The sequence below is a fragment of the Phyllostomus discolor genome, chromosome 4 (genome assembly GCF_004126475.2).
Source record: "Phyllostomus discolor isolate MPI-MPIP mPhyDis1 chromosome 4, mPhyDis1.pri.v3, whole genome shotgun sequence".
Classification (NCBI taxonomy): Eukaryota; Metazoa; Chordata; class Mammalia; order Chiroptera; family Phyllostomidae; genus Phyllostomus; species Phyllostomus discolor.
The window spans coordinates 106,257,422-106,281,086 of NC_040906.2; the positions used below are offsets into that span (position 1 = coordinate 106,257,422).

The 23,665-nt window shown below is 42.4% G+C and overlaps 1 protein-coding gene across 5 annotated transcripts in view; it reads right to left on the bottom strand.

Annotated features, from left to right (window-relative positions):
* VPS52 (VPS52 subunit of GARP complex) overlaps positions 1-23,665 on the bottom strand; it is a 27,758-nt gene continuing 4,093 nt past the window's right edge. For all 5 annotated transcript variants that reach the window (XM_028510274.2, XM_036023928.1, XM_036023927.1 and 2 more), the window contains 11 exons: positions 23,480-23,537; positions 22,987-23,120; positions 22,149-22,304; positions 21,529-21,647; positions 21,071-21,194; positions 20,689-20,784; positions 20,494-20,601; positions 20,216-20,281; positions 1,274-1,385; positions 924-1,042; positions 1-730 (listed from right to left, as the gene is read on the bottom strand). In XM_028510274.2, coding sequence (XP_028366075.1) covers positions 584-730; positions 924-1,042; positions 1,274-1,385; positions 20,216-20,281; positions 20,494-20,601; positions 20,689-20,784; positions 21,071-21,194; positions 21,529-21,647; positions 22,149-22,304; positions 22,987-23,120; positions 23,480-23,537 — 1,239 coding nt within the window. In that variant the 3' untranslated portion in view covers positions 1-583. The remainder of the gene's footprint in view (positions 731-923; positions 1,043-1,273; positions 1,386-20,215; positions 20,282-20,493; positions 20,602-20,688; positions 20,785-21,070; positions 21,195-21,528; positions 21,648-22,148; positions 22,305-22,986; positions 23,121-23,479; positions 23,538-23,665) is intronic.

Genomic DNA, 23,665 nt, shown 5'->3' on the forward strand with positions numbered 1-23,665 from the left:
TTGTGTCATATCAATATTTATTGTTCTCTGCAGACTGACCTTGGAGTATCTCCCAAGCCAGGAGGGGAACTGGTTAGTGTTCAAGTTGCTGAGATCTTAGGTCAAAAAACTACAGAAAGGAGACCACTTTGCATGGGAGGAAAAAAAAAGATAAATCAATGACTTGGAGGCAGTCTCCCCTTACCAGCAATTAATTCCAAGAGTTGAGGCTTCACACCTAAGGACATGCTGACAAGAGTTGAATGAACCAGAGATTGAGAGAGCCTTGGTTTTTTTAGGTGTTTTAGGGGGAAGGGGTAAAGGGGGTGACAAAAGACAAAATTGGAGAATGGTAAATGTCACTCTGGATGCCCAGGGAAAGGTGGTCCTGGGAACCCTGAAGACCCTGGGAGATTCAGAAAGCTAAAGGGACCCAGCCTACCCTGATGAGGCACGGTCCTGGAATGAAGGCAGGGTGAGGCATGCCACAAGTCCATGCCTGGGAGGCAAGAGGAAAACTGGAGGGGCACGCCAGGTGAAGAAGGGTATGGGATAGAGTATAGGAGTCCATGGAGAGGGCTCGTGAGTCCCAGGGTCCGGCACATCAGAAGTTGGGCTTGTGCTTCTTGAGCTCCACCATAAGGTGGTGAATGTTGATAAGCTCAGCCCGGGCAGGGAGAGCTCGGAGCTGGGGCTGAGACAGCACCCGGTGGAAACGATGATAAAGCTGGATCAGCTGGGTCAATGCTCCCTGGTCAGAGAAAGTCAAAGAGGGGTAAGACTGTGGGGCAGCACCAATGATGATAATTAAGAATAAGGTTAGGGATTATCCAGTACTTTGGGCATAGCTGGTAGGTGAACGTCAAGGGTCACTTGGATGATGCTGAGCCCAGGGAAAAGGGGGATAAATGAGTGATGGGGGCAGGGTGGGAGTTGCAGGTCACCTGGATGATACTAGTTCCATTTCTGAAGTTAGTGAAACTCCGCATTACATCCTGACTCAGAGACTCCACCGATGATTTCCAGGAACTACCAAAGCCACGGATCAGCTGAGTAACCCGGGCTGATGGGAAGAGAAAAGAGAAATGTAAGACAGGGACAAGGCTAAATGATCTTTGACCCCACAAAATCCTCCCCAAGGCACAGCCATCCTCACCATCCAACCCCTCTTTTCTGGTGTCCTCCCAATCCCTTCTTTCCTGCCCCACCCACTCCCCATGTAATCCACATTCTCTCATTTTTCTTTTCCAATCATCTTATCACAGACCCCATTACTACCACACCATTCTCATACCTTCTTCCCCTCGAAGTCGCTCAGCCTGTCCACGCTCAATCAAAGCCTCTGCCTCCTTCACAAATGCCACCAGACCCCCAAAAGGGGGAGACAGTAACTCTTCAATGAATTCCTGGAGAAACACACACAGTTGAGTGTACTGGTGTCAGCAGATTTTTCCAATTCCGGTATCATGACTGATGAAGTCCTTAGAACAATCCCACAGCAGAACAGCTAAACCCTGCAAAGGTCATATACCTTAAGAAACTGCTGGTAGCACAAGAGGTAGGGGAAATCTTCAAGGCTCCCAATCCTCAAAAATAAATCCCCCTGTACTAGAAAGATGGTCTAACCAACTGAATTACCTAGCCAGGCAGTTGTACATTCTTTATGAAATGTTTAAAGAAGTTAAAGATATAGACACAGGCTCTGGCCAGCTAGTTCAGTTGGTTAGAGCAACACGCCATGGTTGTGGATTAGATACCTGGTCAAGGCACATAAAAGAAACAACCAGCCCTGGATGGTGTGGTTCAATGGACTCAGTGCCATCCTGTGAACCAAAGGGTCACTGGTTCAATTCCCAGTCAGGGCACATGCCTGGGTTGCAGGCCAGGTCCCCAGTAGGGGGCATGCGAGAGGCAACAACAGATTGATGTTTCTCTCCCTCTTTTTCTCCCTCCCTTCCCCTCTCAATAAATAAATACATTCATACATAAGAAGTAACCAGTGAATACATAAATAAGTGGAACACTAAAGTGATGTTTCTGTTTCTCTCCCCCCTTCCTCTCTCTAAAATCAATTTAAAAAATACTTTTGAAAAGGTGACCTAACAAGAGGAAACCTTAAAAAAAAAAAAAAGATAGACACAAAGATGACCAGTTACCAAGATAAGGAATGAAGAGAGTTCTAACAACATGGCATTTTTTAGAAATTATTTTTAAAAACAATTTGTTTTAGGGGTTCTAGTCAAGATGGTGGCATAGGTAAATTCAGTCACTCAAATCCTCCCACAACCATGTCAAAATTATAACTAAACTACAGAACAACCATCATTCAGAACCACCTGAATCTAGCTGAACAGAAGCTCTACAACTAAGGATATAAAGAAGCCACAAAGAGAATGGTGTGAGGAGTGGAGACATAGAATGGGCTAGTCCACACCTGGGAGTGATGGATATACATCAGGAGGTATATATCTGCTGCAGAGATCCCCCCGGGGGAGCAAGAGGTCCCAGCCCCACACGGGGACCCCCAGCCCAGGGTTCCAGAGCCAGGAAGAAAAGTGTCCATAACTTCTGGCTATGAAAACCAGTGGGGATTGTCGTTGAGTGTGACGGGGAACTTCCAGAGGTCTAAGCAGTTCCTTTTGAAGGGCCTGCACAAGAACTTACTCTCTGTAAGTTCCAGCAATGGAGCACCAGGGACATAGGGAGAAGAACTGAGTAGTCTGAAATCAGGGCAAAAGATAGAGGGGCGGTTTTCTCCCAGACAGAAGTGCTGACAGGGAGCCTTGTTCCTGTCCTGAGCCCTCCCCCAAAGAACCATGTCTGAGTCTCCATCAATCTGGCTAACACTGTTCTCCTTGCCCTGGTGATTCCCTGAAAACTCCCCTCCACACCCCACCCAACTTGTGGGCCCACACAGCTATTACCAGTGGCTTTTCCAAACAAATGACCTGTTTTGGATCAAGCCTTAGACTTTCCTAAAATCTCTCAAACAAGCAGCATCTAGCCTCAGTGTGCCCTATACCTCTCTCACTAAGTGGCTCCAGGTCTGGCACTAGTGGCAGACCACAATGGTTCAGTTTTGCCTCTCCTGGCCACCTCCAAGCCCAGCACAAGTAGCAGCTATCTGCAAATCACTTTGTAGCTCATGCTGCATGGCCATGGGCAGGGCACAGGAGGTGGGGGACCATGGCCTGCACCTTCCGGGAGTCCCCAGGGCCATTCATTATACCCAGTGGACAGCTTCAGACCACATCAAAGCACCCAACCACCCTACTACCTCTACAAGCAGTGCATTCAAGGGCACCAGACTTAGTGGGCACCGAGAGCCTGGCTGAACTAAGTCTAGCTCTGTGGGGTCAGCCCCTGTACAGCAGATCCTCCACAGTAGTCATAGCCAGTCCTCACAGTTGATTGGACAAAGCATAAATCCCACCCACTGAATGCCAACAGCAATCAAGGCTCAACTACAACAGGAGGGTGTACACAGCCGACACAGAAGGCACACCTGAAATACCCAACTTAATGATCAGGGAGGTTGTGCAACTGGATTCTACAGAACACTTACTACATAAGGCCACTCTACCAAGTCCAAGAGATGTAGCAGCTCTTGGTATTACACAGAAACAAACAGAGGGAAGTAGCCAAAATGAGGAGACAAAGAAACATGTCCCAAATGAAAGAACAGAACAAAACTCAGAAAAAAGAACTAAACAAAATAGAGACAAGCAATCTACCAGATGCAGAGTTCAAAACACTGGTTATAAGGATGCTCAAAGAACTTAGGGGAAGAGTAGATGAACTCAGTAGAACTTCAACAAAAAGATAGGAAACATAAAAAGAACCAGTCGGAAATAAAGAATACATTAACTAAAACAAAAAAAAAATACATTATAGGGAATCTACAGTGGAGTAGATGAAGCAGGGTATCAAATAAGAGATCTGGAAGATAAGGAGGAAGAATACCACCAATGAGAACAGCATAAAGAAAGAATTCAGAACAATGAGGATAGTATAATGAGCCTCTGAAACAACTTCAAGCACACCAACATTCACAAAATTGGGATTCCAGAAGGAGAAGAGAAAAATGGATTGAAAAGCTATGTGAAAAAATGATGATGGAAAATCTGGTTAAGAAAATAGACATACATCCTTGGCTGGTGTAGCTCAGTGGCTTGAGCGCAGACCTGTTACATTCTTAATAATGTAACAGTGAGGGACACAGGGAGCAGAATGCAAAAGGAAGTTCAGCTAACAGAGATGACCTGCCCTAACACAGCACCATAAGTCACATGAGTGATCTTGCAACACAGCTAGTCATAACTGGTATGTGCTGGGATATGAAATACATACCAGACTTTAGAAACTTCATATGAGAAAAAATTTTTTTAATTTTATATTTATCCATTTCTAGACAGAGGAGAAGAGAAGGAGAGAAACATCAATGTGTGGTTGCCTCTCAAGAGCCCCCACTGGGGACCTGGCCTGCAACCCAGGCATGTGCCCTGACTGGGAATCAAACCAGCGACCCTGCAGTTCATAGTCTGGCACTTAATCCACTGAGCCACATCAGCCAGAGCTTTATGAGAAAATGTTTTATTTTATTTTTTAACATTATTTATATGTTTTTAGAGAGAGGGGAAGGGAGGGAGAAAAAGAGGGAGAGAAACATTAATCTGTTGTTGCCTCTCATGCACCCCCTACTGGGGACCTGGACCACAACCTAGGCATGTGCCCTGACTGGGAATTGAACCAGCAAGCCGTTTGGTTTGCAGACCAGCACTCAATCCACTGAGCCACACCAGCTAGGGCAGAAAAAATTTTAAATAAATAGTTACTAATTTTTGTTGATATTTTGAAATAATATTTTGCATATAGTGGTTTAAATAAAATATAGTATTAAATTCATTCACCTGTTAAATTCATTCACCTTAAAATAATTTAAATTTTAAATTATTTAAGTGGCTCATAGTGTGGCATGCATTAGATTTCTATTGGACAGCACTGGTCTAGACTTGATATAAATTTTATTTATGCTCTCTACCCAGCAAAAGAGAATATTCTCATAGGGTAGTGACGAGACGGAAACAGTGCACACCGGGTTTTGGCTAGCAATCCGTCCCACACAATATCAGGCAGAAGCCCACCAAAGACTAGGAGACAGGCGACAGCTGGCTCCCCACCCTGACAAATTCCACAGTGCCTCAGTTGCTCTCAACAGAGTCCATTAGTTTATAAGTGCATTTTGTGAGCTCAGGGGTCTAGAGAATTATACTTTTTTTTCCTTTCAGATTCTTTAATAATATTTTATTGATTATGCCATTACAGTTGTCCCAATTTTTCCTTCTTTGTCCCCCTCCACCCCAGTACCCTCCACTCCCTCAGGCAATCCCCACACCACTGTTCACATCTATGGGTCATGCGTATAGGTTCTTTGGCAAAAATTACACTTCTAAAGGCAGAGCTGACATTCTCTGCGTCACCTAACTGGGAAGGTGAGGACAACGGTTGTCCTTGTCATCTAATTACATGCTTATTTTACTAAAAAGAAAGAATAGAATGGGAAAGTTTAACCTACAACTAATCATATCCCAGAAAGAGAGAAGAATGGAGTGAAAGCAATGTTTAAAAAGATACTGAGCCCTGGCTGGTGTGGCTCAGTGGATTGAGTGCCGGCCTGTGAACCAGAGGGTTGCTGGTTCCATTCCCACTCAGGGCACATGCCTGGGTTGTGGGCCAGGTCCCCGGTGGGGGGCATGTGAGGGGCAAACACACACTGATGTTTCTCATCTTTTCCTTCTCTCTCCCTCCCCCCTCTCTAAAAATAAATAAATCAAATCTTAAAAAAAAATAAAGATACTGGCTGTGAATTTTCTCAAATTAGTGAAAAAGATAAATTCAAAGACCCAAGAAACACAAGGTAACAAAAAATAAACCCACATCTAGACATTGTTGTAAACTCCATAGTCACAGAACAGACTGCCTTCAAAGGAACAATAATTAAAATAGCAGACTTCTCCAGAGTAAAATTTTAAGCTAAGAGTGAAAACTTATCCTCTAAATTTTGAGAAAAAAGTTGTTAACTTAGAATTTGACAGTAAGCCAGCAAAATTATCTTTTCCTAACAAAAAAGAAATAAAGACATCTGTAGGAAAATAAAAATGAGATTTACCAATAAACTTTCACAAAGGAATTTCTTAAAAAGTAGCTTCAGAAAGAAGGAAAAGGATCCCCAAAAGATCACCTGAGTTTTAAAAAGGAATGGTGAGGAAATTAACTGGGAAAAACTCATGGAAATCCAAATAAATTATATCACTATAAAATGGCAACAATGAAAAGTAGGACAGAAATAAAATGCTGGTCAATAATTAGCATGGAAGACAGAAGAAGGAGGAGTCATTGGAACATTAAAACACTTAAAATGTTTTAGAGCTCATGTATTGCTCGAGAGAGGGGTTATATGTTAAGTTTACATGTTAAGCTAAATATGCAAAATAATCTATGTTCCCAAACTGGCTGAGGAGTAAGTGGAAGCTACACTAAACTCCTCCCAGGATCAATCTAGAATTACAATAAAATTGTAGAAAAATCATCCTGAAAAACCAACTGAACACTAGCTGGAGAGAAGCCTTATAAGCAAGGACAGACAGAAGAAACCACTTCACCACATAGGCAGTGCAGAGGCATGAGAGGGTTGGCTGGGCTCCCACAGGGGGCAGTTGAAGTTCTGGAGGGATATTTCAGCAGTCAGGGAGTTCCCCCTGAGAAATGGGGTCTAAATCCCAAGCTGTTCTCCTAAGCCTACAGCACCAGAGCTGGAAAGGAACCCAGATGATATCTAGCTACGAAAAGCAGCAGCATTTCTGTCTGCCAACAGGAGACAGCTGGAGATGCAGAGAGCCTTTTAAAAGGCCAACACAGAAAATTTCATTTGCAGCCACTTTCCTTGGGCTCTGGCAAAGGGAGGGAAGAATGGACTAGAGACGCTTGAGGATAGTCTGGGGCTGGTGGCTCTGGGGAAAGAACTGAAGGAACAGCTACCAAGATCCCTGTGCTGAGTTATTCTGCATAAAGCAGAAATCATCTTTCTCAGAGCCTCCTCTCCAAGTAGCATCAGCCAGAGGGAAAGCAATAGGCCCACCCACAGGAATTACTCTGTCCCACCTCATGCAGCTAAAGTCAGGCTGATTAAAGATTGATTAGATTAACAACTGATCAGTTTAATAGCCAAGGTGGAAAATACAAAGCAGCAGCCAAAACAGGAAGACAAAAAAACAAGCTCCAAATGAAAGAACAAGAGAATTCCCCAGAAGAACTAGATGAAATGGAAACAAGCAATATATCAGATACAATTTAGAGTAATTATGAGGATACTCAACAGCATGAAAAAAGGCATAGAAATCATAAAAAAGGCCCAGTCAGAAATAACAAATGCAATATCTGAAATAAATAATACACTGAAAAAAATAAACAGTAGATTAGATGAAGCAGAGGATCAAATCAAAGATTTGGAAGACAAGGTAGAAAATAATACCCAGGCAGGGCAGCAAAAAGAAAAAAGAATTTTTAAAAAATGAGAGCTGAAGAAACATCTTGGACAACATGAAGAGTAACAACATCCACATCATGGGAATACCAGAAGGAGAGGAGAGTGTGCAAGGGATCGAGAATCTATTTGAAGAAATGATGACCGAAAACTTCCCTACTTGGATCAAGCAAAAAGACACACATGCCCAGGAAGCTCAGAGAGTCCCAAACAAGTTGCACCCAAAGGCCTACACCAAGACACAGCATAATTAAAATTACAAGACTTAAAGACAGGAGAATCCTAACAGCCACAAGAGAAAAGCAGGTAGTTACCTACAAGGGAGCACCAATTAGACTGGGGCCTGATTACACAACAGAAACATTTCAGGCCATAAGGGAATGGCGTGAAATATTAAAGGTGATGAAAAGCTAGGACCTACAACCAAGGCTCCCTTATCCAAGCAGGCTATCATTTAAAATCAAAGGAGAAAGAAGGAGCTTCCAGACAAGAAAAAGCTAACGGAGTTTGTTAAAACCAAATCAGTACTGTAAAAATGTTAAAGGGCTTGCTTGAAGAGAAAAAAGAAAAAACAAAGGAAAACAATCTAACAATAAAATTGCACTACATACGTATCTATCAATAATCACCTTAAAAGTAAGCGGCTTAAATGTTCCAACCAAAAGCCATAGGGTTGCTGAATGGCTAAGAAAACAAGACCCATGAATATACATGCTGCCTCCAAGAGATGCATCTCAGATCGAAAGATACACACAGACTAAAAGTAAAGGGATGGGAAAATATACTTTATGCAAATGGAAATGAAAAATAAACTGGGGTAGTAGTACTTATATACAACAAAACAGACTTTAAAACCAAGGCTATAGTTTTGAGAGACAAAGAAGGACCCTGAAAGGAATAATCGAACAACAGGATATAATGCTAGTAAACATTTATGCACCCAACATAGGAGCACCTAAATATGTAAAGCAAATCTTGATGGACGTAAAGGGAGAGACTGACAGAAATACAGTCACAGTTGGGAATTTAACAACCCATTGACTTCAATGGATAGATCTTCCAGGCAGAAAACCAACAGACAGTGGATTTAATTGACATCTTGAGAGCATTACACCCCAAAGCAGCAGAAAATACATACTTTTCAAGTGCACATGGAATATTTTCTAGAATAGACCACAACACATGTTAGGACCCAAAACAAGTCTCAATAAATTTAAGATTATCATATCAAACATCTTCTCTGATCACTGCTATGAAGCTAGAAGTCAATCACAGCAACACTGAAAAACATGCAAAGACATGGAAGCTAAATATCAAGTTATTAAACAATGAATGGATCAACAACAAGATCAAGGAAGAAATCAAAAGATACCGTGAAACAAATAAAAATGAGGAAATAGCAATCCAAAATCTGTGGGACGCTGGGAAAACAATCCCAGTGTAATTCATAGCATTACAGGCTGAACTCAAAAAAACAAGAAAAAGCTCAAATAAACAATCTAACTTCACACTTACAGGAACTTGAAAAAGAACAACAAACAAGGCCCAAAGTAAGAAGAAGGAAGGAAATAATAAATATCAGAGCAGAAATAAACAAAATAGAGTCTAAAAAAGTGATACAAAAGATCAATGAATCCAAGAGCTGGTTCTTTGAAAAGACAAACAAGATTGACAAACCTTTTTCTTTTTTTTAAAGATTTTATTTACTTGTTTTTAGAGAGAGGGGAAGGGAGAGAAAAAGGGAACGGGAGAAACATCAATGTGTGGTTGCCTCTCACATGCCCCCTACTGGGGACCTGGCCTGCAATCCAGGCATGTGCCCTGACTGGGAATTGAATCAGCGACCCTTTGGTTCCCAGGCCAGCACTCAGTCCACTGAGCCACACCAGCCAGGGCAAGACTGACAAACCTTTAACAAGGCTCATCAAGAAATAAAGAAAGAGGACCCAAATAAATAAAATCAGAAATAACAACTGACACCAAAGAAATACAAAGGATTGTAAGAAACTACTATGACATACTATATGCCAATGAACTGGACCACCTGGACAAAATGGATAAACTCTTAGAAACATACAGTCTCCTAAAAATAAATCAGGAAGAAACAGACAATCTGAATAGACAGATTACACCTAATGACACTGAAGCAGTAATCAAAAAACTGCCAACAAACAAAAGCCCTGGACCAGATGGCTTCACAGGTGAATTTTACCAAACATTCTGAGAAGACCTAACACCTCTCCACCTCAAACTATTTCATAACACCCAAGAGGAGGGAAGGCTCACTTTATGGTGTCAGCATTATCCTAATTCCAAAACCAGATAAAAACACTTCAAAGAAAGAAAATTACAGACCAATACCCCTGATGAACATAGATGCTAAAATCCTCAACAAAATATTAGCAAATGGAATATAGCAATGCATCAAGAAGATCATACCACATGATCAAGTGTGATCTATTCTGGGAATGCAAAGTTGGTACAATATTTGCAAATCAATAAATGTGATTCACCACATAGACATAATGAAAGGTAAAAACCACATGATCATATGGATAGGTACACAGAAAGCTTTTTTTTTTAAAGATTTTATTTATTTATTTTTAGAGAGGGAAGGAAGGGAGATAGAGATAGAGAGAGAGAGAAACATCAATGTGTGGTTGCTAGGGGTCATGGCCTGCAACCCAGGCACGTACCCTGACTGGGAATCGAACCTGCTACACTTTGGTTCACAGCCCATGCTCAATCCACTGAGCTACACCAGCCAGGGCTTAGCTTTTTTTTTAAAAAAAAAAAATATTTTATTTATTTATTTTTAGAGAGGGAAGGAAGGGAGATAGAGAGAGAGAGAAACATCAATGTACAGTTGCTGGGGGCCATGGCCCGCAACCCAGGCATGTAACCTGACTGGGAATCGAACCTGCGACACTCAAAGAAAGCTTTTGACAAAATCCAGCACCAACTTATGATCAAAACTCTCAGCAAAGTGGGATTAGAAGGAACATACCTAAACATAATAAAAGCCATATATATTAGAAACCCACGGCCAACATCACACTCAATTGGCAAAAACTACAAGTGTTCCTTTTAAATTGGCAACAAGGTAGGAATGTCTGCTTTCACCTCTCTTATTCAACATAATACTGGAAGTCCTGGCCACAGCAATCAGACAAGAAGAAATAAAAGGCATCCAAATTGGAAAGAAAGAAGGAAAACTGTCATTATTTGCAGATGACATGATACTATACATAAAGAACCCCAAAGATTCCAGCAAGAAACTATTAGAATCGATAAATGAATTCAGCAAAGTATTAGGGTACAAAATTAATATCCCGAAAGCAGTTGTTATTTTTATATGACAACAATGAACTAACAGAAAAGGAATTAAGAAGACAAGCCCATTCACAACTGCTTCAAAAATAGTGAAATACCTAGCAATAAACCTAACCAAGAATGTAAAAGACCTGTACTTGGAAAATTATAAGACACTGAAGAAACTGAAGAAGATACAAATAAGTGGAAGCACATACTGTGTTCATAGATAGCAAGAATTAACATCATTAAAATGTCCATACTACCCAAAGCAATCTACAAATTCAATGCAATTCCTATCAAGATTCCAATGATATATATCACAGAACTAGAACAAATATTTCCAAAATTTATATGGAACCACAAAAGGCCCTGCATAGCAACAGTGATCCTGAGAAAGAAGAACAAAGTTGAAGGAATCACACTACCTAATGTCAAACTATACTACCAGGCCATAGTAATCAAAACAGCCTGGTACTGGCATAAAAACAGACACATAGATCAATGGAACAGAATAGAGAGCCCAGAAACTAAACCCACACTTTTTTAGTCAATTAATACTTGACAGAGGAAGCAAGCACATACAATAGACTAAAGATAGTATATTCAATAAATGATGTTAGGAAAACTAGACAGATACATGCAGAAAAATGAAATTAGACCATCTTCTTACACGACACACAAAAATACATTCAAAATGGATCAAAGACTTAAATATTAGACCTGAAACCATAAAATCCTAAAAGAAAACATATACAGCAAAATCTTGGACATTGCTCATAGCAATTTTCTATTGCATGTATTTCCCCAAGCAAGGGAAACAAAAGAAAAAAATAAACAAATGGGACTACATCAAACTAAACAGTTTTTGCATAGAAAGGGAAATCATCAACAAAATAAAAAGGCCACCTACAGAATCAGAGAACATATTTGCAGATGCATCTGATAAGGAGTTAGTATCCAAAACTTGTAAGGTACTTAAAAAACTGAACACCCCCCGCCCCCCCCAAAAAAACCCAATTAATAAATGGGCAAAGGACCTGAATAGGCACTTCTCTAAAGAGGACATATAGATGATTAATAGACATATGAGAAGATGATCAATGTCACTAATCATCAGAGAAATACAAATTAAAACCACAATGAGATACCATCTCACACCAGTCAGAATGGCTATCATCAACAAATCAACAAACAACAAGTGCTGGTGAGGATGTAGAGACAGGGAACATTTTTGCACTGTTTGTGGGAATGCAGATTGATGCAGCCTCTGTGGAAAGCAGTATAGAGATAGCTGAAAAAATTAAAAATGGATCTGCCTTGTGACTCAGCTATCCCACTTCTGGGGATATATCCAAAGGAACCCAAAACACTAATCTGAAAGAACATAAGCAGCCCAAGTGTTCATCAATAGATGAGTGAATAAAACTATGGAACATTTACACAATGGAGTTCTACTCAACCATAAAAAAGAAAAAAATTTTTACCATTTGCAACAGTATGGATGGACCTGGAGAACATTATGCTAAGTCAATAAGCCAGTCAGAGAGAGACAAGTGCCACATGATTTCACTCATACATGGAATCTAATGAACAAACTGCAAAATAAAGACAGACTCATAGATGGAGAGCAGATGACAGGTATTGGAGGAGGGGAGGGACTGAGCAAAAAGGAAAAAGGACTCATGCACATGGACAACAGTGTAGTGATTGCTGGGCAGTAAGGAGACATGAGGGGACTAAATGGTAATGGGAAAAATACAATAAACATTAATAAAAATATGCAAGGTAAAAGTTAAAAGGATAAATTCTAATAGAAAGGAGTACAAAATGTAAACAATTAGCAAAATAATGTAAAATTATTTTACACTAGTAAAAATAAAGGCAAGAAGCAAAACTACACAGCACAAACAGAAAACTAAAGATGGTAAAAACAAGTCCAAATGTACATTAATCATAATAAACATAAATGGATCAAAATCCTAACCTGAAAGACCCAACTGGATTATTTAAAAATTCCAGCTATATGCTATTTACAAAAGACTTAATATATAAAAACATGAAAAGGCTGAGAGGCGCCCTGGCTGAATATCTCAGTTGGTTGGAACATTGTTCCAATGTGCTACGGTTGTGGGTTCAATCCCAAGTCCAGCATATGCAAAAATCAACCAATGTGTAAATGGATGGATGAAACAACAAACAATGTTTCTCTCTCAGTCTCCTTTACACTTTTTCTAAAAATCAATGAAAAATTATTTTTTAATTTTTTGTCCTCACCCAAGAACATTTTTTCAATCCACTAAACTGTACCAGCCAAGGCTCAAGGACATTTTTTCATTGGTTTTAGTGAGAAAGGAAGGGAAAGGGAGAAACATTGATGCAAGAGAGAAGCATCAACTGGTTAACTACCGTACATGCCTAACTGCAAATCATATGCAATCTGACCAGGGATCAAACCCACAACTTAGGTATGTGCCCTGTGTGGAAATCGAACCCACAACCTTTAGGTTACAAGATGGCACTCCAACCAACTAAGCTACATTGGATAGGGCCAATAAAAATGTCTTTTTAAAAGGCTGAAAGTAGGACTTCTGGCCAAGATAGAGGCATATGTAGATACAGTTTGCCTCCTTGAACAACCAAACCAAGGATGAGAGAGGGAGAGGGAGAGGGAGAGGGAGAAAGAAAAAGAACCAGAACTTCCAGAAAATCAAACTGTATGGAAGTCTGACAACCAAGGAGATAAAGCAGAAACATTCATTCAGACTGGTAGGAGGGGCAGAGATGGGCAGCCAGGGCAGACAGGACAAGCAGCAAGGTGGTGGCTGGAGGACCAGGCAGTCCCACATTTGAGTGTAGATAAACAGGGGGGAACAATTGAGGAGCAAGACAGACCACGCAACCCAGGGCTCCAGTGCGGGGAAATAAGCCTCAAACCACCAACTGAAAACACCTGTGAGGTTTGAGGCGGCAGTGGGAGAAACTCCCAGCCTCACAGGAGAGTTCGTTGGAGAAACCCACAGGGTCCTAAAATGTACACAAGCCCACCCACCTAAGAATCAGAACCAGAAGGGCCCAATTTGCTTGTGGGTAGCAAGGGAAGGGACTGAAAGCCGGCTGAGAGCTGAGCAAGCAGCACTGTTCCCTCTCAGACCCCTCTTCCACATACAATACCACAACGCAATGACCTGGGTTGTCTTGCCCTGCCCTGGAGAATACCTAAGGCTCTGACCCTTTCGACGTAAACAGGTGGGCCAAGACAAAAAAAAAATATGGCTGAGATGGAAAAACAGACCAAAGCTCCAAAAACAGAACTAAGGCATGAAGAGATAGCCAACCTATCAGATAGAGAATTCAAAACACTGATGATCAGGGTGCTCACAAAAATGGTTGTGTATGGTCACAAAATAGAGGAAGAAGTAAATAGTGCCATGCAAAGTGAAATAAAGGCAAATGTACAGGGAACCAACAGTGAATGGAAGGAAACTGGGACTCAAATCAATGGTTTGGAGCAGAAGGAAGAAAAACATTCAACCAGAACAGAATGAAGAAACAAGAATTCAAAAAAATGAGGAGAAGCTTAGGAACCTCCAGGATCACTTTAAACATTCCAACATCCAAATCACAGAGGTGCCAGAAGGAGAATAGGAAGAGCAACAAATGGAAAACTTATTTGAAAAAATAATGAACTTCCCCAATCTGGCAAAGGAAGTAGACTTCCAGGAAGTCCAGGAAGCTCAGAGAATCCCAAAGAAGTTGGACCCAAGGAAGCACACACCAAGGCACATCATAATTACATTACCCAAGATTAACGATAAGGAGAGAATCTTAAAAGCAACAAGAGAAAAGGAGACAGTTACCTACAAAGGAGTTCCCATAAGACTGTCATCTCATTTCTCAAAAGAAACCTTGAAGGCAAGAAGGGGCTGGAATGAAGTATTCCAAGTCACGAAAAACAAGGATCTACATCCAAGATTACTCTATCCAGCAAAGCTATCATTTAGAATGGAAGGGCAGATAAAGTGCTTCTCAGATAAGGTCAAGTTAAAGGAGTTCATCATCACCAAGCCCTTATATATGAAATGTTAAAGGGACTTATCTAAGAAAAAGAAAATGATCAAAAATATGAACAGTAGTCCTGGCTGCTGTGGGTCAGTGGTTGAGTGTCAGCCTTCAAATCAAAAGGTCACCAGTTTGATTCCTGGTCTAAAGGCTGGGTCCTCGGTGGGGAGCATGCTAGACACAACCACACACTGATGTTTCTTTCCCTCTCTTTCTCCCTCCCTTCCCCTCTCTCTAGACATGAATAAATAAAATCTTTAAAAATACGTATGAACAGCAAAATGACAATAAACTCACAACTATCAACAACTGAATCTAAAAAAAAATTAAGCAAGCAGAACAGGAACAGAATCACAGAAATGGAGATCACATGGAGGGTTATCAGAGGGGAGAGGGAGGGGTAAAATGGGGAAAAGGTACAGGGAATAAGAAGCATAACTGGTAGGCACAAAATAGACAGGGGGAGGTTAAGAACAGCACAGGAAATGGAGAAACCAAAGAACTTATATGTGCGACCCATGGACATGACTAAGGGAGGGGGATGCTGGTGGGAGGGGTGGTACAGGGCAAAGGGGAATAAAGGGGAGGAAAAAAATGGAACAACTGTAATAGCATAGTCAATAAATGTATTTTTTTTAAAAAGCTTCTAGTAAAAAAAATGTAAATAAATTAACAGGCAAATATTAACCAAAATAAAGCTGGCAGAGCTATGTTAACATCAGACATAATAGGCTTTAAGACAAAATTATTAGGGCTAAGGTGGGTCCTTATATACTGACAAACACTTCAAGTCACCTGTAATAGCTAATGATTCTAATCTTTTAAGAATTTAGATAAACTAAAGCAAGGTCTACATTCGTGACCATCCCACAGCTTCCCAGGTGAGGGTGGAGACAGTGACTGAAGAAATGCTATTCTCGCACTGCCCCAAGCAAACCACTTACACCCAACAGCTCCTCAGAGATCTAGAGGAGGAGAAGTGAAGACTCTAAAATAAAATGTGTTTGCCACAGGGAAGGACAAACAGGAACAGAAAAGAAAGCCCCTCCTGTGCAACAGGAGAACCCAGCTCCTGAGCTCTGAACTGGTGAAGGAAATCCAGGAGAGGCAAAAATTCCTGACTGAGGAATTTTTGGAGCCCAAGGACAGGGCAGGCAGTACGGAGGAATCATCCTTGCTGAAACCTCCCTGAAACTATGGAAAATGGAAGACACTGACCACAAGAGGAGTGAGGAACTTAGTAAGGCTCTCACCACCACTTAGTCTGTCTCCAGAGATGAGGACAGAGTAGCCCAACCTTGACCACTGGAGCCCACCACTTACCAAGCAGGGTCATCCCCAGGTCAACCCACCCACCTTGGCCTTCAGCCAAGTCAAACCATCGCACAGCACTGCCCTGGCCAAGGGTACCCCAGGCATATATAGCACTCTAGAAAATGAACCACATCAGAGAATGAACTGTTTCTCTTTCAAACTATGCCTAGAGATCCTGGGCCAGCTGTGCCTTTTAGACCCAGCCAGAGAAAACACACACACAACTTGGAATATTTTCTGGGGGAACGACTCCACGTACAGTGAAAGCAAGGCCCAAGTCTCATCATCTTGGGTGTCTGAGGACATGCAATGAGCCCTCTTCCCACCACTTTCACCCAGTGTGTCCCCACATTGTTTTCTGAATTTAGTAATGAGTATAATTTCTTTCTTACCTTTCTTCGGGTGTACTTATTTGACTTCTTACAGCCTTAGGCAAGTATTTAACTACTATGATTATCCAGCCAAAAAAACCACATTTAGCCCTGGTCAGGTGACTCGGTTGGAGCTTTGTCCCATACACCAAAAGGTAGCAGGTTCAATTCCTGGTCAGGACACATATCTAGGTTGTGGGTTTAATCCCTAGTCTGTGTAAAGGAGGCAACCAATCAATGTTTCTCTCCCACATAGTTGTTCCTCTCTCCATCTTTCTCTCTCTCCTCCTCTCTCTCTAAAATCAATAAACATATCTTCAAGTGAGGGTTTAAAAAAACAGCTAGGCCTGGCTGGTGTGGCTCAATTGACTGAGCGCTGGCCTGAGAACCAAAGGGTTGCCAGTTTGATTCCCAGTCAGGACACATGCCTGAGTTGCAGGCCAGGTTCCCAGTAAGGGGCGTGCAAGAGGCAAGCACACGTTGATGTTTCTCTCCCTCTCTTCCCTTCTGTCTAAAAATAAAAAAATAAAATCTTTAAAAAATAAAAATAATTTTAAATGCCAATGATAAGATACTGATGAAAAAGTAGAAGAATCATTATACTTTATACCTATAAAGTATAATTAAAACTATATTGCAGGGTAGACAAGTTGATCAATGGAATAAAATAAAGGCAAGATACACATCTTTGTGGAATTTTGCTGTGTGACAAACAGAGCACTGCAGATCAAGTAGGGAAAGTTTTCCATAAATGGTTTCAATCTAATTATTATATATATAGAAAAAATTAGATTCCCACCTCATAACACACATAAAAATCAATTCTAGGTAAATTTAGGAGTTAAAAGGAAAAGCAAATTCTATAATATAAAGAAGAAAATTTAGTATAGTATTTTTCTGACCTTGGAATTAAAAAAGGGTTTCTTTTTTTAGATTAATCTTAGGGAGGGGGGAGAGAGAGAGAAAGAAAAGCATCTATTTGTTGTTCCACTTATTTATGAATTCCTTAGTTAAGTTTTTTGTGTCCCCCAACCACGGATTGAACCTGCAACCTTGGCATATCGGGACAATGCTTTAATCAGCTGAGATACTTGGGCAGGGCTTAACTATAGCTATATTTTTAAAAGCAAGAGCATGAGGATTACCAGTCAAGATGGAGACATAGGAAGACAGGCTTCACCTCCTTGTGCAACCACAGAGAATTACAACTAGTTCTCAAAACATATAACCACCAGAATCATCAGAAAATCAAGCTGTGTGGAAGTCCACCAACCAAGGATTTAAAGAAGTCACATTCATCCATGAGTAGGAGGGGCAGAGTTGCAAAGACAAGAAGAGGTGCAGAGACATGGTGTGGTGCCCAGAGGCAGCGGTGGCTGAATGGGTGGTCCACATTCATGTGTGGTAGGTGAAAATGGGGAGGGCTACCTTAGGAACAAGCAACCCCAGCCTCAGGTCAGACTGCACAGCCCATGGTTCCAGCACCAGGAAGATAAATCCCTATAACTTCTGGCTATAAAAACCAGTTGGGGTCCTGGCTGGTATGGCTCAGTGGATTGAGTGCTGGCCTGCGAAACAAAGGGTCACAGGTTTGATTCCCATCAGGGCACATGACTGTGTTGCAGGCCAGGTTCCCAGTGGGGGGCACATGGGAGACAACCACACATTCATGTTTCTCTCCCTCTCTTTCTCCTACCATTCCCGCCCCCTAGACAGAAATAGATAAAATCTTAAAAAAAAAAAAAAAAGAGTGGGGATTGGGGTGGGGAAGAAACTTCCAGATTTTCAGAAGAGTTTGTTTGAAGGGCCTACACAGACTTAGAACCCATGCAAACCTACCCACTCTTGGATTCACTACCTGGGCAACAGCTGGAAGGGTGCCACTTGCATATGGGAAGTAGGTGAAGTAAATGGAAATAGGGCGAGTGCTGGGCAAAGCTCCAGAAGCCAGGCAGCAGCACTGTCCCCTCTCTGAGACCCCCTCCCACACAGAGCCATAAAGTGGTCAGTAAAGCAGGTTGCCTCCACCCCAGCAATTACTGAAGGCTCTGTCTGCCCCACACAATTTGCAGATGCCTTTCACAAGGAGTCAAAGCAGCTCTACTTAATACACAGAAACAAACACAGGGAGGCTTCTGAATTGAGGAGACGAAGAAATATGACCCAAATGAACAGAGAAAACAACACTCTAGAAAAAGAACCAAATGAAATGGAGATAAACAATCTATCAGATGCAGAGTTCAAAATACTGGTTATTAAGATGCTCAAGGACTCACTGGGTACTTCAACAACATAAAAAAAGACCCAGGCAGAAATGAAGGTGCACTAAGTGAAACACAGAAAAGTTTATAGGGAATCAACAGTGAAGGAAGCCGAGAATCAAATCAATGATTTGGAACATAAGGAAAACAAAAACGTTCAGTCAGAACAGCAAGAAGAAAAAAGAATTTTAAAAAATGGGGATAGGCTAAGGAGCCTTCAGGACAACTTCAAATGTACCAACATTCGAATCATAGGAGTGCCAGAAGGAGAAGAGAAACAGCAAGAAACTGAAAACTTATTTGAAAAAAAAAGAAAGAAAACTTCCCTAATTTGTTGAAGGAAATATACATATAAGTCTAGGAAGCACAGAGTCCCAAACATGTCAGACCCAAAGAGGGACACACTAAGACACGTCATAATTAAAATGCCAAATGTTAAAGATAAAGAGAGAATCTTAAAAGCAGCAAGAGAAAACCAAGTTAAGTTACCTACAAACTAGTTCCCATAAGACTATTAGCTGATTTCTCAGAAGAAACTTTGCAGGCTAGGAGAGATTGGCAAGAAGTATTCTGAGTGATAAAAAGGAAGGACCTACAACCTAGTAGAATAATCTACTCAACCTGGGTAGATTATTCTACCCAGCGAAGCTATCATTTAGAATGGAAGGGCAGATAAAGTGCTTCCTAGACAAGGTAAAACCAAAGGAGTTCATCATCACCAAGTCATTATTACATGTAATATTAAAAGAAACTTATTATCTAAGAAAAAGAAGAAGATCAAAACTATGAACATTAAAATGGCAATAAAGTCACAACTACCAACAACTGAATCTAAAAAAAAGAACTAACTAAACAAGTAGAACAGAAACATACTCATAGATGTGAAGATCATTTGGAGGGTTATCAGCTGGGAGCAGGAGGGGGGCAAATGGGGGGAAAGGTGCAGGAATTAAGAAGTAAACTGGGTAGGTATAGAATAGACAGGGGGAGGTTAAGAATAGTATGGAAAAGCCAAAGAACTTACCTGTATGACCCATGGACATGAACTAAGGAGGGGCACTACTGGAGGGAATGTGGGGCACCAGGTGGAAGGGGGGCAAAGAAGGAAGTATTGGGACAAGTATAATATTACAATCAATGAAATATAAAAAAACCTTTCCACTAATTAAAAATAAATAAATATAAAAGATAAAAAATACAAAAGAAAATAAAATAGACCAATAATGAGAGCATATTGTGAACCAAGAGTTATAATTCCAATTCTGTGTAGAGGGTGTCCATTAACTGCCACTCCCTACACACACACACACACACACACACACACAGAGGAAACAGTACACAGGACTTTCCCTTTCCTTCTCCCCACACCCTACCTGTGTCCGAGCATTGAGCAGCTGCTGGAAACTCTCAACCTCTTTGCTGTCATCCGCAGCACGCTCCTAAGGGAAGACAAAGGGAAATCTCACGTTTAGGGAGAAGCAGCCCTCACTGCAGGATATCTCCTTCCTTCCACAGTTACCGTCACACAATGTACCAGACACCAGAATACACGACTGAACAAGACCAACACACCTGTCCTCAGAGCTAGCAGAACAGTGGGGGAACCCAAATTCCCTGGGTACTGAAAAAGGAAAGAAGGGGTATCTGTTACCATCAGCACACCCAACATCATGTCATAGTTGTTGATCAGAAACACAAGCTGCTCCTTCCTTGAGGAGAACTCAGCTGCCACTCGGAGGACAAAATTCTCCACTTCCACCTGGAAAAGCCAAAGGCAGTGACAGGAGAAGGTGGAAATACATGTTACACCCCAGTGGCTGCAGCTGCAGCTGGAGCTGCCCCTCACCTGGAGCTGCCCAAGCAGCTGCATGGTCCGCTCGTTGGGAATTGTCTGATTGATGCTGACGAGAGCAGAGGAAAATTCTGCGTATCGGCGCGTAATCTGGGAGAAAGAAGGTGGGAAGAAAAATCTTATCAAGCCTTTGACTCAGCCAACACAACCTCCCAGTTCCTGGAGCTGGCCAACGAACCTGTGTGACTCCTGTCTCCAGTCCTACAAAGGACGCCCAACCACGCTGAGTGGACCCTCATGCTTGGACTGCCCCTCACACCATGTAGCTCAACACCCTGCTGGACCCAACATAACCATGTAGACACTGAAGCCCCACCCCACCTGAAGCTCAGAGCCCTACCCTTCAGGAACCCTCGTTACCCTTGCCCTCCCTCACATAGTGGGGCCGAGTATCCAGGCCCCCAAGGCGCTGAGGGTCAGTGCTTCGGACACTCTGGACATTCATCTCCAGTATCAGCTCAAACCGTGGCCACAGCAAGGCAAGCACCTGTTCCCAGTACCTGTGGGCTTAATTAGAATCAATAATCAGCTGGCCAGGAATATCAAGTCAAGGATGGCAGTGGGGTGGATGGTGGGGGAGGAGTGGTGTTTATGTTAGAGGGTATGTGTGGGAAACCCATCTAATTCTGGGACATCCTTCCAGTTAACAGTTGGTGGCTGGTGCTGGTAGAACTGGGTGTGAAAGGTGAGTCAGATCAGGCATGCTGCCTCCTGGCAGGTGAGTGGGAATAGTGTCAATGGTATCAAATCAGTAGGAGCCTAAGGGTCAGGGCAGGGTCATGGAAGACCAAGAATTTAAGGCCAGCAGGGTTTCAAGGACCAAAACTCAGTGACCTGTCCAGGGCAGGAACATCCCTCTTTGCTGCAATGTTGCGAAACCGGAGGACAATGTGGATACAGAGAAAAACAGCAATGGCATCATAGCAGTCAGCGAGATAGGACTCCAGGTGCTTCTGCAATTTAGGGATAGGTAGAGGATTGAAAGAGAATGTTATTTTGTCCTTTCTAGTGGATAAAGACAAATGCATTCGCTCCTTTGGGGAATATAGCACTGGGAGGAAGGGTGGGAGGGAGGGGAGAGATATTTAAAAGGGAGATGCCACCTCCTTCTCTGACGACTAACAACTCGGGTGGTCCTGCTGCCTTGCTCACCAGCCTCTATGATCACAAGCCCAGTACGGAATTCAGGGCTGAGCACCAAGGTTTAGGGCCCCTCAGTTTGCAGGTGCTATTGCCTGGATGTGGATCAGCAGTAAGGGGGAGTTTGGGGGACCCCAAGCTTTGAGGGTTTAGTAGGGAGTCACACCATAAATACAGGGCTTAGACATTTTAGAACAAAGGGTCCTGGTTTCAATACCACCAGAACTATGATGCTCCTATGGTGTCAGTAAGGACTGAGGACAAAGGGACTAGGGTGCTAGAGGACTGAAGAGCACAAGAGCTAGGGATCTTACCAGGGTCATGCTGAGCGTACGGCCCATGACAGCATGAAAGAGGTCATGCGCAGCCGGGCCAGACACAACAAAGAATTCACAGATGAAAAGATATTCCCGGCAGGAATTGTCTAGGAGGGCATAGTGCTGGCTGCGAAAGAGGGCCTCAAACGGATACTAGGATAGGAGAGAAAAAAGAAAGACAGAAGAATGAATCTCAATACTGATTCCCCATAGATTTGGCTGGGAAATCAACAAACCAGCGTATACAGAGTTCAGGAGACCCTTCCCATCTAACCCAAGTTTAGGTTATTTTGAAACACCATCCTCGCCCTAGCTAGGTAGCTCAGTTGGTTGGAGCACCATACCCTACACCAAAAGGTTGAGGATTCAAGTCCCAGTGAGGGCATATACTTAAGTTGCTGGTTCGATCCCCGGTTGGGGCATGTAGAGGAGGCAACTGATTGATGTTTCTCTCTCATATAAATGTTTCTCTTTCTCTCTCTAAACATGTCCTTAGAAGAGGATTTTTTAAAAATAAAATCTTGAAAGAAAGAAAAGAAGGAACATAGGGAGAGAAGGAGGGAGGGAGGCAGGAGAAACAAAGAGAGAAAGAAAGAGCATCCAGAATGGGTGGGTCCTGAAGGAGGAAAAGGAGTACAAGAGAACAGCCTACCCCCACCTGCTGTGGCTGCCCTTGCAATTACCTGCACACCTGCCTCAGGACACGTCACTCCCCTCAGTGAATCTCTCCCCCCATATGCCCTCAAGTCCTGAGGGAAACTCTGACCTCCCCACAAACCCCTGGCCCACTCATCTCGGCATCCAGCTCATGATTGAAGCTTGTTTTTCCTCTTACCCTCTGTTCTCCCCGCTGGGCAGTGTGGGGTACCAGGATGGGGGCCTCCAGCTCAGTGGGGGAGATGACAGAGCCACGGGTCCCCAGGGTGAAGATGGTATTTCTGCTTCGCAGTGACGGCTTCGAAAAGAATCGTGAAGGGTCAGAGTCAGGGAAAACAGTAAGATCACAGCTGTGATAGATCAAACTCAGTACCTCCAGGGTCTCCAGCAGCTAGACACAGCCTAGATGACTCTCCTTCCCAGAACTGGGGCCCCACTTCACCTGACATCTGTGAATGGGCTTCAGGAAACCTCTACACCCCAACATCATATGCAAAACTAAGTACCAAAATGCTTTTTTTTTTTTCCTGAAAAGGACGACCGTAGCCTTTATCACATTCTTAAAGGTTTTGGTCCCAGAGAAAAAGGTAAGAAGCAGTGCCTTGGAAGCTGGAGCCAGACACTCCCTTGCTCTCCAGGCCTAGCATGAGGGTTCCTCAGCTGTAGGATATCTTTCTTTGCTGTATCTTCCACTCCCATTAGATCATCCTTCTCAGCAACTTCCTCATACTAGAGAAAAAAAAAAGAGGTAAATATCTCTTCCCACAGCACCAAAAACAATTTTTTCTAACCTTGTCCCCTTGGCCCAGTGGTAGTCTTTCCTCCCAGCCCAGGTGCCCAGGAACGCCTCTCCCTCC